Raw genomic sequence first — 16,040 nt, forward strand, 5'->3', positions numbered from 1 at the left:
ATTCCCCTACATTTCTGCCTTTAAATCAAGGCTCAAAACCCATGTACACCCTGGTGTTTCCTCCCCATTAACTATCTTACCTCTGCACTACTATATGTGTTTATGTGGATGTATGGGCTTTACCTCTTTTATTTTGGTTATTGTTATTTTACCTTCATTGTTTACCTACTGAATGCACTATGTACAGCACTTTGGACAGTGCAAACTGTTATAAATGTGCTTTTAAAAACACATTTTACTTACTTACTTACTTATAACTCACCCAGGCCCTTTGGCACAAATCACCCCAATCCCAGAAATTTGGATAATAAGCATGATGCAGCAATTTAGGGCTGACATCGTGCTAACTGTATAGACTCAAAATGTAGCATACCAAAGCACTAAAACATGTGTCAAATGTTTTCAAACTTGTCTATAGTTGTTCAGACACAATAATCAAAAAACCTTGATCATGGAAATTGTACTTTGAAAGGCAAAACACAGTTTTTTTAGCTTAAATGTGCTTATATCTTATTCCTTGTGTCTCCCTTCTTTACAGGATGAGTCAAATGGAAAGCTCTTCTTAAATATGTGGTCACATTTCCAATTTCTTCCACGGTTTTCTAGAAAAAAGGGGTGGCACAACTTCCAAAATGCACAACTTAGGCCACTCTCCCCTACTGTATATTTCAAATATTTCTATTTTAGGTATTGTATATCGTCAATTGGAGAAGTAGCATTAATCAGTATGGGGGGGGGGATAGATTTTGTCACCACCGGAAATAAAAAATAATTTAGCAGAGGCAAGGATATGATCGGGGGTGGGGGGTGGGGGAAATCCCCTCCACCCCCCGGCAAATCGCACCTTGGTTATAATATTATTTTGATCTGTCATTAAAAAACTGCAGACCAAGCTAAAAGATGAAGTGGTTGTGTCAATCTGTTTTTGACGTGTTACCAGCAAGAACGTTTACACTGCAGCAGATCAAGATTCCACTCACTTATTCATGCCTCGCATGCAGCAAGGAATCCAAATAGCAATCAAGACGAGAGCTTTAGAGAGCCGTAGAGAGATGTATTTACATCCAAAAAGCTCAAGGGGTACTGGCCTTTTATCTCTACTTAGGATTGGATCAGAATCAAATTCTAGGAAGCCCTCTCTTTTGAATGGTAAGCCCCAGTATTTCAATGGATACAGCAAACTGTTGACAGAGACTCTGTGCCTGATGTTAAATAATATATACTCCCCTTAATAGATTTCAATGAACTGTGGAATGCACCTTTATTCTACCTTTGATTAACTAGTTAAATTCACCAAAGCCCGAGGCACATCTGGAACAACACACTCACACACATGCACACAGGACATGCATTTCATCAAATGCAATTCATTTGCATAGCTGTGCACAACATTTACATTTAAAAGGCTTATACTGGGCAAACATGTGCATACTCATTTCATTCATTTGAGTTTACTTTTTTTTATTTATTTTTTTTATTTAATACAGGGACAGTGCATATTATCAAACATTTCTGTCAATATGCCAGAATTAGCCAGAAGGCTATTTTTCATCTGCAGTCCCTAGACAGATGGTAAAAGTCACCCTAAAAGAAAATAAGTTACACATTTATATAACACAACACACCTATAGTAAAACGTACTATTAAAAAGTTGTTGCTTGACAGATGTAATGTTTGGTGGTCAATAAGAAGTTTCTCATGACCAATAGTGAACAAATGTAGCCTCTTATTTATCTCAGATGGAGAGGACTTCCCTGAACAGCCGTGTTAGGGTAGTGAGGAGATGGAGCATATTGTTTTGGGCGTATCTACCATTGCAGGTCTCGAATCCCAAACATGCCTAGATGTCGGGGGCTTTAAAGGGACAGGCAGGGTTGGAGCAAACAAAAGATGAGGCGATGTAAAGCATGTGAAGTATTCTCAGGATGCCCCTACATTTCACCTTTGCTCAGAGATCTATTGATAAACGATATGTATCTAAACATGTGCATGCTCATTATAAACAAACATGATCACACAGGTTTGTTGGCCAATTATTGCTAGCAGAAGAGAAAGTGAGGTGCTCTTCTTTTTCTAAGCACGGCCATGGCGGATATGTGAGCAGAATTCATAGCTGCAGGGTACAACTGGAGGAGGATGGGGGGCGTACAAATGGCTGGCAAAAATCCGATGCTCACAAGGGCACAGCTTCAGTCTGCGAAGTGAGTGAAATCTTGCTACGAAGGGAAAACACCAGTTGTTGAAGACGGAGAGACACCGGCACTGGTTAAAACCTGAACCCTACATTGAGATAGGAAGGGGCGAGATCATACAAGACTCTCCAAGCAAATAGACAGATAATAAAAAAAATTAAAAAAAGTTTAAAAAATAAAGCGGAATGTAGTGTGCCAGGGGTGCCCAATTAAACCTCAAGATGTGTGCTAAAGACCATGCTGTTGTAGCCCTTTGAGTGGTTCTCTTAAATCTGAATATTTTGCTCTTACTTTGCCAGAAATATCGCTATTAAAAAAAAGAAGACATATCCCAAAATGTATCCCAAAATAGACAGGGCCCTCCAAACATATGTGGAACTAACATGGCATCAACTTATCTTCTATGTATATGCTTATGGCATCTTTGGGATTATTACATGGACGAAAAAAGCGAACATCTGGCGTGGTGACAAACGGTTCAAGTTAAAGCATCTCTGAAACACTGACGAACAAATAAAAAGGTAGCTGAGGAAGACAGACGTATGTGTACTTTCCACGTGTGACTTAAGTTTGTGCAAACTGTCAAATCCCATTTTCCAACACGCTCATGTTCAAACTCTGTAGTGTCAGTCATTGGATAAGGAATGAGAGGAAAACAACTCTCTCTGGAGAGGGAGAGCTTGGTAATCTTCAATAGAAGGTCAGACACCTTTGATTCACTAGCTTGGATGAAGACAGTTTTTTTTTTGTTATGGTTTTATCTGAATGTTATTAGTAATTTTGTCAACAAGAAGCTGGCTTCATGAATTAATAAAACGCTGGCTTTTTATCTCAGCCGGAGGTTTTCCACGGTTGTTTCCTTCCCATTCATCCCTCCGACTAAGCCACATAGGTGTGATATTTATGCCTTTGAGTCACACAGTGCAGCGGGAATTTTCAGCCAATAACAGCACCCACCTGCAGTGAAGATGAATATGTAAATTTGAAAAGTGGGTCAGAGATCAAATTTCATCAGGTAGAAAAAAAAAGAAAAAAACTCTGCTGTCTTTTCATGGTTTCTTCTTTAGCCTTAGAAAGATTGAAGCTGAGGCTACATGTACTGGATTTAACACTTACCAACAGCAGCAAAATGAGAATGCCTCTGCCTCTTTCTCATCCTATCATAGAAAGCTAAATGGCAGGCTTAGTGTTACAGAAGGCCCGGTGTTATTAAAACTCCAAACATGGTTGAGCTTAATTCGGTTTTAATTACTTTGGGTTTGCTTATTTTAATTAGTGGCCTTAATCTGCAATTAGCCCAGAGGTCAAGTCTACTCTTAGCTTTGGGGGAGAAAAATAAATTGTTTTGAAAGCGGAGAGAAATTGTTGGTACATGTATTTAATTAGACTGTTAATGTCAGTGTCACTCTCTCCTATGCTGTTTTATTAAAACGATAAAAGAGAAATAGTCCAGACGTGACTAATTTATGTTTCTGACATAATTTAAATTAACTGCTTTTAACAAGGATACCCCTGACTCAATGCTCAATGCTGTGTCTGGTGGAATCAATGCACAGTGCACACCACTGTAGACTCTTACATACTTTAGCAACATCCAATAACACTGAATATCCGTATGAAAAAAAAGAGAATAACTGCCCTATTAGCTGTTATCATACTGTCTGGTAACATACAAAGGTTATTAATCTGAAAATCCCCCTTATGGCACAATTCACTTCATTGACCATGTAAAACTGACACCGATATCATTGTTATTAAACTGAGTGGCTGAAAGCCTCAGAGCCAAACAGCTGTGTGAACTGAAGAGTGCAGTATTTTGAATGAAGTTGATTTTTTTTTTTTTTGCTTCTTGCCATTTAATCTTCCTCTCTGTTTTGTGTTTCAGTGTCAACTGATAGCTTTACTTTAATTCAGAATCTGGCAACAGTGAGGTCTCATCAATAGCCCACGCTCCTGTGGGCCGTGCATATAGCCTGATGTGTGACAGTAGCGCACAAATTACACAGTACGTTGGGATGCCGTCCAAATCTCTCTCTTTTTTCCTTCATAGAGGGGAAAATTGCACCAGGCTAGGGGAAAGGGGGCAGTGAACAGTGGCCACCAGCTGGCTCAGCCTCTGCCTGCTGTTGCCATATCAGCCGTCTCTGAAGGACAACTTTAATGCATTTATTTTGGCCCCTTATCTTTGTAAATGAGCACACGCGACTGTCTCTGCATGGGTGGAAAATGGACGAGGCCACTTTCATAAAAAAATACAAGCATTAAAAAACATATTTACAACAATGTTTTAAAAGATGAAACACTGACTATTTAAAGCTACATGAGAGGAAGTATTAAAGTATTAAGATTTTTAAATAACAGCTACCTCAATGCTGCTGTTTGAAGGTGTCGACAACCAAAGTGGCTTTGTGCTGCGTGGATGTCAGCGGCGCGTTTTGTTTATGCAAGTCTCATAGTTGCACAGCACTTTGAATGTTAAACGGCCGCAAATAAAACACAGGACCTTTCATGTGTAAGGTAGCCAGCGAGGCCGGGGGAGAGTCTGGCTCTGTGGAGCTACATGTTGGGGCCATAGCTCAAGCGAGGTGTCAGAAATGATGAAACATTTATGGATTTATAGGGAAGAAGCTCTGAGATTTACACTCTGTGGAGGAGACACAGACTGCGACTCATCACCTCGGCTCAACTAATTACCGCAGACACATTTTGAATAAAGACTTCCTCAGAAAGACAGATGTGTCACAGAACTGTTACAAGTGAAAATGTCGTGTCCACAGGAGCCACCTTTCATTGCGGCCTGATCAAACAGTATCTCCATCTTTAATGATAATGACTTTCAAATGAATTCAAGAACTAAATGCTACTCCATGGGCTGTGATATTTCTCCCACCTCTCTGGTTCATGAAATCCTTGTAAAAACCCATTGGATTACTTCATAAATGTATAGTGGAATATCTTCCAACGGGCTGTTACTTACTTGCTAAGCACTTACTAAATAACACTTATGACATGCACATTGACTCTCGCAGAGTCTCGCAAGTCAGGATCCTGCTGCTGCTATTAATTGAAGTATCCAGTAAATTGTCTATAGCTATTCCAAGAAAGGCCTGTGATGTGTTGCAATTAGGCCGGCTGGGACACTGAACCACAATTTTTCAGCCGAGAAGGCAGAATTTATGTGTGACACTTTATAGCCCATATACAGTTGCCTCCTTTTATATTCGAGACATTATTCTATTTCTGAAGTGAAGCAGCAAAATCACTGCAATCCCCCCAAAAGGATTATGTGAGAAATCAAATCACATTAAACAGAAATCATCAACACTTCTCATAAAACCAATTTACAAACTATTAGAAAAAAATATTAAAGTAGTCTAAAAAGGATGTCTGGACAATTCCTGAGTGTTACTCCTCAATAATAAAGAATGAGTCACTGGCAGGACAATGACAGGGCTCAGCTCTGCAGCTCTGTCGGCTTCAGATAACTCTGAGCACCTTAACACTTCACGAACTATGGGCCGACTCCCACCCCAAAGTATTGCACCGTTGCTCAGGCTTTGGCGACTATGTCTGACAGCAAAAGGAAAGTCTTCCTAATCCATTCGCTCCGCTTGGACACCAAAAACCACATACCCCCTGCTGTCTGTCGCACAAAATAAATAAAAAAACGTTGTCCGCCTATGACATGGCTTATCAATCATTGTGAATATCTCTCCTTTGCTCTGTAACATAAAGACACTGCCGGCTGTCGAAGCACATTTTCGTTCTTGAACCCCATGTCTCGGTAGAGCTATAAATAACTGGCCTCTAAAACTCCACTCAGACCCGGCTCATTAGAGGCATGCATTACACAGAAATAATGGCCACGAGACTTTGTTTTATAATGAAGCCAGAATGAGAGCTGTCCTAGCACAGAGAGGTGGGAAAATGCAGAACACAAAGGGTTTGAGTCACAGTTGCTGTATATTATACATAATATATAGTCGAAACTGTGCATGAAATAAAAAAAACATTTATAAAAACGTGAATGATAAAACCCTGCATGAGCAGCTTTAAGGACATGACTCAGTAACTGGGCCAGTAGGAGCCTTTTTTCCCCTTTCCCCTCTCCTATCCGTCTCTTTGGACGACTGTCTGATAAGCTGAGCCAAAAGTGAGATTTAGCACAGGGCATCTATGCAGAAACCTCCATGAATAACAGTGAATAAAAAGAAGCACTTTAAAATCGAGAGGGAATGGCAAAGAATTGTCGAGCTCCCATTCCTGCTCATACGTACAAGGTAATTTCCATATGACCACGACAGCTAAAGCCCGGTATCATTCATTAATGGCCTGGCTCCTCATTACTGTTTCCTCACACTTTTGAAAGACTCATTACCTACATAATGGAATAGTGCTTAGAACAGTCAGACCTTTCCTTAGTGTGAATTAATCACCTACACGCACAGACAAAAAGGGAATTCTCGCATTAAATATTGAGCAACTTTCGGATCTAGCTTTTCTACTTTTTTCAAAAACTTCCAGAAGATGTACTTTCTTGAGGTGCAAAGTCAGGGACATGACACAGGTATCATTGAAGACTGCCCAAGCGTCCTTCATATGTCTGCAAGGCCAGTGTGGAGAAAAAAAAAGAAAAGCAGGGAAGAGGAAAGAGATACACTTACAGTTGACTATGACTTTCACTGTTTTGGTGTCAGGAGAGGCGATGTCATTTAAAGCGCTGCATTCGTATTCTCCAGCCTGGTCCCTTGTGATGGCGGTGATGTTAAGATATTCGCCGCTGTCATACTTCTTAGCTGGAAATAGAAAAATGAAGACAAATTACTTACAGTATGTCTACAAAGAATATAAACACAGCACACAAAGACACAAATACACACACACACACACACACACACACACACACACATATTCAGTATACAGCTCTTAGCTTTCTGTAGGTTATGGTTAGTGTGTGGAAAGCCCTCATTTGTAATAAATACCTTTCAAGTCCTAAGTAGAAGACGGGATGCAATTACATTGTGTACTGAACTCCTGATTACATTTCCTTGCATCCTAAAAATAGAAACGATTAGCTGTGCATTGATTCATTCCTATTGATACAATGGCTGGAAAGTAATGGTGTATTTCCAGTCATCCAATCACCATTCCCCCAACTCAAATCCACAACGTGCAGTTAGAGCTACTTCCTTGAAGACAGACAAATGTGAGGGCGCAATGCACATGTCAGCGCTTTATAGTGAGGTAACAGGGCCAAAGGCAGTAGAAGCAAAGCACCATGACTGGCATATTAGCAGAGGCATTATGCAGCTTAAAAAAGCTGGAGAGAGCGTAAACTTCCACTCCAATCGACAAAGAAACTTCAAAAATCCAAATACTGTTGTTTGTTTTTCGAAAAATATATCATGTTGAAGCAACAATGAGTTACAACATGGTGTCCGAAATAACTCAATGAGAAAAATCCAGACAAATTATATACATGCAAATTATTTCAGAATTGTTTTCATTGCTGATGTAATTTAGCTTGTTACAGGCTAACGTGTATGTGCTAATGCAAAAAGCAGAGTGACAAACTTGGAAAGTAAGACGATAATAACTAGGCATCCTGTGGATGCAAGGGGTCTGATGATGGGTATGCCACTCATTATATTATTTAACATTAGAGCTATAACTAATAGTTGATTAATTGAAAGGAACATAATAAGAATAGTTTGTATGATCAGTTAATTATTTCAGCCATTTTTCAAGTACAAATGATAAACATTCCCTGGTCACAGCATCTGGGACTGACATGATTTTACACTTTGCTTTATAGTAAAAGGAATATCTCAGAGTCTTAGTATGTTGATCATAATAAACAAGCTGCTTTGTCCTATGGGGCTGTGAGACATTATATATTTTTATCATTGTATATACATTTTAAAGACAAAACAATAAATGGTGTGTCTTGACATAATGATATTAAATGATTCAGCCCTGAGTGGCATCGGTTATCTGTTAAATTTGAGTAGTATTCCACTTGCAGATAATCACAAATATTAGGCATTTGATCATATGATAATAATCCTACATACATGCTTTATTATTTTAGATAGATAGATAGATAGATAGATAGATAGATAGATAGATAGATAGGTAGGTAGATAGATAGATAGATAGATAGATAGATAGATAGATAGATAGATAGATAGATAGATAGATAGATAGATAGATAGATAGATAGATAGATAGATAGATAGATAGATAGATAGATAGATAGATAGATAGATAGATAGATAGATAGATAGATAGATAGATAGATAATTTGATAGATACAGACATAAAGACAGACAGACAGATATTTCATTGGGAATACTAACAATGAAACCAATTTGGCTGGGTGTGCTTGTATGATGAATGGTTATCTCAGCAGCCAGCAGTGGGTATGTGTATGAGAGAAACTGTGACAGATTCTCCCTTGACCAGAATTAATTTCCAACCCAGTGGCGCTCAGTGTAAAATCAATTTAAATACAACTTTTCAGGATGGTAATAGTGGGTTGGGATGGAAGATGTGTGGATGTGTTTGGAAGACACGGGGATCAAACTGACTGCACAATAAAGCAAAACTGAGATCAACATACTGTTCAGAAAGCCACAGAGACCCAACACTGACTCAGCAATATCTCATAAATGAGCAAGCGAGCATCAAGACAATCCATTGCTTCAGGAGTGGAAATATTGCCATTCTGTGCAGCCATCTCCCCAACCAGTGAGCTGAATTCTTATATAAGGATCCTTTCTTATTTTACAGCCCTGGTGGGCTTTTTATCTGCTAGCTGCTATGTCCAAAAACTTGAAATTGAAAGCATAGTCGATAATAAGCTTCCCTGTCTCTTTTCACACTTTTGTGGTGACAACAATGGAGTCCAAGAGTCTTGGCAAAGATATTGGTGGCAACACAAACAATGGCAAAGGGAAGATTTTTTTTTGAAAAACTGATCCATAAACAAGCAACGGATGTGTCTGGAAAACAAAACTGTTAATATGTCAAGAGAGCACAAAGACAGAGACATGTCACAACGGGCCGTATTATTGTGGTGGTGCATGGATGTATCAGTATAGCGATCAAATGAAGCACTGCAAATTTGATGTAAAAAATAAAGGGGGTTTGTGCAAATTGTCATTAATAAGACCTGGGTTTCATTGCCAAGTATATTTTCACATAGGCAGGAAATAATAAAGAGAGCACTCAATTAAGAGATGCAGCATGTTGTCAAAATCAGCTATTGTATACAACAAAGGGAGAGTTATTTCCAACTTTATTTAATCTGAAATAATTGAAGGTCAATTTGACTAAGACTTTGGTTAATTTTGGTGAATTGTTCTTGCCGTAGCTTCAGTTCAAGTCATTGCCTTTGCAGTAGCATTACTGAGACCTGTAGCCTGAGTAATATACCTTGAAATAAAATCATGAAAGATGCAAAGGAATAGATATTGGCCGCGTTTCCCAGATTCGATCGTTCTTTGGGACCAAAGAAGGGTCGAAAGAAGGGTTCGCCTAAGAAGGAGCGCTAAGATACGGGTGTTTCCCAGATGCCATCTTAAGTGCCTTCTTTGAAGAACGCGTAAGATGAAGCGAAAGAAAGTTCTTAGTGGGAGCTGTCCACCGCGGTGGTGCTGACACTGAATAAATCGATGCCAGACGAATCGATCACCCACCTCTTTATCAGCGCATAAGTCACACACAGCGCCCCGTGGTCTCCCCCACACAAGTGGAATTAGGCTGCGCATGTATCGTGTGTGTGTGGGGTAATCAAGCCCATTAGTGCATATATACCCCGTGGATATAGGCACACACATGTGAGAGTGGAAGAAAGCGGCAGCAAAAGAAACAAGCGGGCACCGTCGTTTACCGCGGAGGAGATGGGCGTCTTAGTGGACGAGGTCTGGCAGCACCGGGGAGTTTTATTCGGGGAAAAAGGGGCAAAAAGAACATCACGGTGAAGAACCGTGTTAGGCAGGCCATAGGTGAAAATATGTCCCCCTCCAGCCCATGTGGCCTGTGTGACTGGCGTGCTGTGAGGAAGAAGTGGCAGAAGTTCCAGAACCAAACAAAAAGGAAGAGTGCAAAGGTTTCACTAATCAATCTCCCTTCGTTGCAGGTGATGCAGACGCCCAGTAAAGACAGCGCGGAGCCACCCCTCCCCCATATCGTTTCAATAAACTATTTTGGTTTCTCTTCAACCATGTATTGTGTGGTGTGGTGATCACAGCTGGCTGCTGTGTGTGTTCCTCCTCCTCCTTCTGCCACTCCCACTCCCCCGTCCGTCTCCTTTTCCACATCTGGTTCTCATCATCAATCAACTCACCTACATCTACTCCTGGTTCCCCTGCAACGGTGCCAGAGCGTACTTCGCACTACTGCTGGCCTCATGAGACCCTCCTCTTCTCCTGTTGGTGCAGGTTTCTTTTTTGTGGCCAAAAAGGACAAGTCACTTCGCCCATGTATTGATTTCAGGGGACTCAATAACATTACAGTCAAGAACAAGTATGCCTTGCCCCTCATCAGTTCCGCATTCGAGCCGCTGCAGGGCGCCACAGTCTTCTCTAAATTGGACCTACGCAATGCCTACCACCTGGTACGTATCCGTGAAGGCGATGAATGGAAGACAGCCTTTAACACCCCCCTCGGCCACTTTGAGTACCTCGTCATGCCCTTCGGCCTCACTAATGCCCCTGCCGTGTTCCAGAACCTGGTAAACGACATCCTCCGGGACTTTCTCAACCGCTCAGTTTTTGTCTATTTAGACGACATCCTTATTTTTTCTCGAAACCAGGAGGAACACGTCCAGCATGTCCGGCAGGTTCTTTAGCGGCTGTTGGAGAACAAATTACATGTGAAGGCCGAGAAGTGTGAGTTCAGTGTCACCTCTGTATCCTTCCTGGGGTTCATCATTGAGAGCGGGCAAGTGAGGACCTGTCCCGAGAAGGTCAGTGCAGTGACAGACTGGCCCAGCCCTGATTCCCGCAAGAAACTGCAGCAGTTTCTGGGGTTTGCCCATTTTTACCGGAGGTTCATCCATGATTACAGCAGGGTTGCAGCCCCTCTCACTCGCCTCACCTCTCCTGCCCTCCCATTTGCCTTCTCTGGTCTAAAAAGGCTGTTCTCGTCTGCTCCCATTCTTATCCAACCGGATCCCTCCAGGCAGTTCATCGTGGAGGTTGATGCTTCGGACACAGGGGTGGGGGCGGTCCAGTCCCAGCGCTCAGCTTCTGATGAGAAGATTCACTCCTGCGCCTTTTTCTCTCGCCGGCTGGTTCCTGCTGAGCGTAACTATGATGTGGGTAACATAGAACTGCTGGCGGTGAAACTGGCGTTGGAGGAATGGCGGCACTGGGTTGAGGGGGCAGAACAGCCGTTCGTGGTTTGGACCGACCACAAGAATTTGTCGTACATCCAGACAGCCAAGCGCTTAAATTCCCGTCAGGCCCGGTGGTCCCGGTTTTTTGGACGTTTTAATTTCACCCTCACCTACCGTCCCGGGTCCCGTAATGTCAAGCCTGACGCTCTCTCTCGTCAGTTTAACACTGTGAACACACTAGCCCCCCTGACACTATCCTCTCTCCTTCCTGCCTCAAAGTGGCTGCTGTCACCTGGGAGATAGAGTCCCTCATCCTGGAGGCCCAAGCCATTGAACCAGACCCGGGCAACGGCCCTCTTAACCGCCTTTTTGTTCCCAGTTTGGTGCGCTCGCAAGTTCTGGTGTGGGGCCACACATCGCGCTTTGCCTGTCACCCTGGCGTGGGTCGCACCCTGTCACTATTGAAGAGGCATTTTTGGTGGCCAACGATGGACGCTGACACCTGGGAATTCGTGCTGGCCTGCACGGTTTGTGCGCGGGCCAAGTCCTCCCATCAACCCCCTGCTGGCCTGCTACGCCCCCTTCCTGTTCCCAGTCGGCCCTGGTCTCATATTGGCCTTGATTTTGTTACTGGTCTTCCTCCCTCAAAGGGCAACACAGTGATACTCACCGTTGTGGACAGATTTTCTAAAGCTGTGCACTTCATTGCCCTTCCTAAGCTCCCCACTGCCACCGAGACTGCCCAGCTGCTGGTGCAGCATGTCTTTTGCCTCCACGGGATTCCCTCTGACCTCGTCTCTGGCCGTGGCCCCCAATTAATTTCCCAAGTGTGGAAAGCATTCTGCCGGTTACCATCCGCAGACAAATGGGCAGGCGGAAAGAGCTAACCAGGACCTCGGTACCGCACTGCGTTGCGTGGCTGCACGCAACCCCTCTGCCTGGAGCGACCATCTACCCTGGATTGAGTATGCCCATAACTCTATGTCCTATGCTGCTACCAATATGTCCCCCTTTGAGTGTTCCCTGGGGTATCAGCCACCCTTATTCAGATTCAGATTCAGATTCAGAAAACTTTCAGATTCAGAAAACTTTTGTTCCCCTCTCAAGAGGACGACATCTTCGTCCCCTCTGTCCAGCACCATCTACGCCGTTGACGCAGGGTGTGGAAGGGCGCTCGCTCCGCTCTGCGGAACAAAACCAGCGCATTGCGGATCGCCACAAGGCTCCCGCCCCTGCCTACCGGGTGGGACAGCAGGTATGGCTTTCATCGAAGGATCTACCTCTGCAAACTGGTTCAAAGAAACTTACTCCTCGTTTCGTTGGTCCCTTCCCGATTGTTGCCATTATCAACCCGTCTGCTGTTAAGCTCAAGCTGCCCTCATCTATGCACGTCCACCCCACCTTCCATGTTTCTAAGGTAAAGCCAGTCTCCACCAGCCCTCTCTCCCCCCCGGTCGTTCCCCCCCTCCGCCCCGTCTGGTTGACGACCACCCTGCCTTCACCGTCCGGCGGTTGCTTGACATACGTCGTCGGGGTAGGGGGTACCAATACCTCGCAGACTGGGAGGGTTATGGGCCAGAGGAGAGGACCTGGATTTTGCGGGGTCTTATCCTCGACCCCTCTCTCGTCCATGATTTTCATTTGGTCCACCCAGATAAGCCTAGGCCGCCAAGAGGCGTCCATTGAGGAGGGGGTTCTGTGGTGATCACAGCTGGCTGCTGTGTGTGTTCCTCCTCCTCCTTCTGCCACTCCCACTCCCCCGTCTGCCTCCTTTTCCACACCTGGTTCTCATCATCAATCAACTCACCTACATCTACTCCTGGTTCCCCTGCAACGGTGCCAGAGCGTACTTCGCACTACTGTGGTAATTATACGTGCCTGGCTCCAGTGTATTTTTCTACCTCGCTCACTCTCTCGTCTCCTGTTCTGTTTTTGTGATCACATCCTAACTTTGTTTCCTCTGCCTGCAGTTACCCGGGTCACTCACTCCAGCTCGCCTGCCTCGCTCTCCCCCCGGCTTCCTCATTCACCACCAGCTTCTCCACCTCATTCAATAAACCTTTTCTCATTAATCCAACACTGTCTCTGCCAGCTCTTGGGTCCTACCAGCGTCTAACCGTAACATGTGGATCATTTTGCATTGAAATGAGGGTGTCAAACCTAGCAACAAAAAGTCCCAGGCAATTTGTAATTTATCTAAGCGTAGGTTAATGACGTGTGCGTATTGTGCGCCCTTTCAACAGCATTCCAGTGCCAGACTTTCAGGTAAAGCACCCGGACACTGCAGCAATAATCATGGTGTGCAGGACGTTACATGTAGCCTACATCTGCTGGTTCTGTTTATTTATTTCAGCCTTCAGGCCTGACAGTTGATATGGGTGATGTGGTGGTTGTGGGTTTATGGTTTAGTGATCAGTGCTTGCTTGGTGACTTGTGGTGAAGACGTAGGGGCTGGGGGTTGTTGGACCTCAGAAGAGGTTGATATGTTCCTAAAAATGCAGCGCAGCCAGGAGCTGCATGTCCGGGCTGAAGGCAACATTGCAGCGGGTTGCTCTGGATGTGTGGAGACACCAGAGTGATCAGCCGTTGGATCTCCGCACGGGGCAGCCGGTACTTTGCCTGGACGGCCCGGTCTGATAGCACGTCCAGTGGGGAGAAGTGCGGACGCACGTATGCATTTATGTAAACCGTCTGGCTTCGCGCACGGCGAGGCTGTTGTATTGCAGCCATGGTTTCTCACACGCGCGGACTTTGGCAACGCCTTTATAGCAGGTGGAGCCGCTTTGGATGAGGTTCAGCTGAGTTCAATTAAATCTGTTTCTTTGATATCTGTGAAATGCCACAGGGTTGTTGATGTTTTTTTTGTATGTGTAGTAGTACTATAAACTCACGTGTGTGGAAAACGTAAACGTCTAATTCATTAAAACCATTTTTTTCTCTACTATTAGTCTATGTTTCTTTCACCAGGTCCGCATTGAGCATTGTTTTATTATTTCGAAAAGTGGAAGAAATAAATTTCCCTGACGCGGCATGATCACTGACGATTTGGTCGCTAAGAAGGTTGTAAGAGTGGGTCAGCTCCATCTTACACTTCCGTCTTAGTGAAAGAACTTCTTTCGCTAAGAACGAATCTGGGAAACGCATTCTTCTTTCACAGCGTTCTTAAGAGCGCTCCAAAGAAGGCTCTTAACGAATCTGGGAAACGCGGCCATTATCTGTTTCACTGAATAAACCCCCCTGCTACAATAGGTTACAGCCATAGCCAGCACCTCTACTCTAATCTTTTTTGATACAATAATACAGTGGACTTACTGTAATTGTGTGAAAAATAGAGATGCAGTATTTTTAATAAAAAAAAATCTAATGAAATTCATCATTTGGTATTGAACCATTGATTGGACTTAATTTTATCACCAAGCACTAATATACTGTATTATCACCTATTTAAACGCCTTGACAAAGGTATAGCATCGACTCCAAATGTTATTGATAATTAATGTGATTTTCATCGACATTGAAAAGCAAAGGGAAATACACTTGAATTATATGATGTAGGTTAATGGGTGGGGGGCGGTTCGGGTTACATTGGGCCAAGAAGTTACCAAAGTACATTTTCCAGGTTGTGTGTTTCTGTACCATGTGTTGCTGATGCACCCGCGATTCAAAGAAAGAGATGATTTGTACATTTCAAGTAGTTGGTATGTGTGTGTCAGAAGTGAACCATTGGTGTTTAGTCTGGGTTCAGATTATTTATTGCATACAATAATCAATGTTAGAAAACACAGAACCTACCGAGCAGGGATGCTGTATGTCTGCTAATTGTATCTTTAATGGTGAAGCACTTTGCAATGTCTGCTCTACAGGGCTAGTGAATAAATATATCTTATTTATATATATGGATTATAAAAGAACTACAGACTTTCACAGGACTCAGTGGATTTTTCCTCCCACACACTTAGTAGCTACCTAACACGGTTGACCTATACACTGCCTGTGATGCACAGCTCCCTTGTATTTGGCTGTAATTGGGAATTATGATACGGAAGACGTGGACATCCACTGTGTGCACTTGTGTCTTTTACTAGGGCAATGAAATCAAAAGCACTGACCCATGAGGCCAAGTATGCTTGATGCTTCCAATACCATTTACACAGTAGCTGAATCAAATGCACTGGTTTCCACAGGAATGCACAACAACTTTTTTGTCACACCATGGGAAACACAATCAATCACTAATTTGCACAGGGGGATATTTGGTTGCATAGGGCACATTAGAACCAAGACCAAAAATAATTTAAAAAAAAGTAAAATAAAGACACGCATGATGAGAACAGAGACACGCTTTCATCCTTTCTGCCTGACAATGTTGCACAGTCCCTTAATGTAAAAATATTTTCATAGACTACAGGGGTTTTGATTCCATTGACTACGATTTAAAAAAAAATATATATATTTTGAAGCCTCTCTCTGCTCAAATTATGTTAAATGATTAAAGGATCCAAACT

At 43.1% G+C, this 16,040-nt stretch overlaps 1 protein-coding gene across 1 annotated transcript in view; it reads right to left on the reverse strand.

The window, feature by feature from the left end:
* Positions 1 to 16,040, reverse strand: part of negr1 (neuronal growth regulator 1) — a gene marked incomplete at both ends in the record, with an annotated part of 159,386 nt that overhangs the window by 46,858 nt on the left and 96,488 nt on the right. The window contains one exon of the mRNA XM_080033034.1: positions 6,857 to 6,988. Within this exon, the coding sequence (XP_079889160.1) occupies positions 6,857 to 6,988 (132 nt within the window). The remainder of the gene's footprint in view (positions 1 to 6,856; positions 6,989 to 16,040) is intronic.

Source organism: Ammodytes marinus (assembly GCF_949987685.1).
Source record: "Ammodytes marinus genome assembly, chromosome: 8".
Classification (NCBI taxonomy): Eukaryota; Metazoa; Chordata; class Actinopteri; order Uranoscopiformes; family Ammodytidae; genus Ammodytes; species Ammodytes marinus.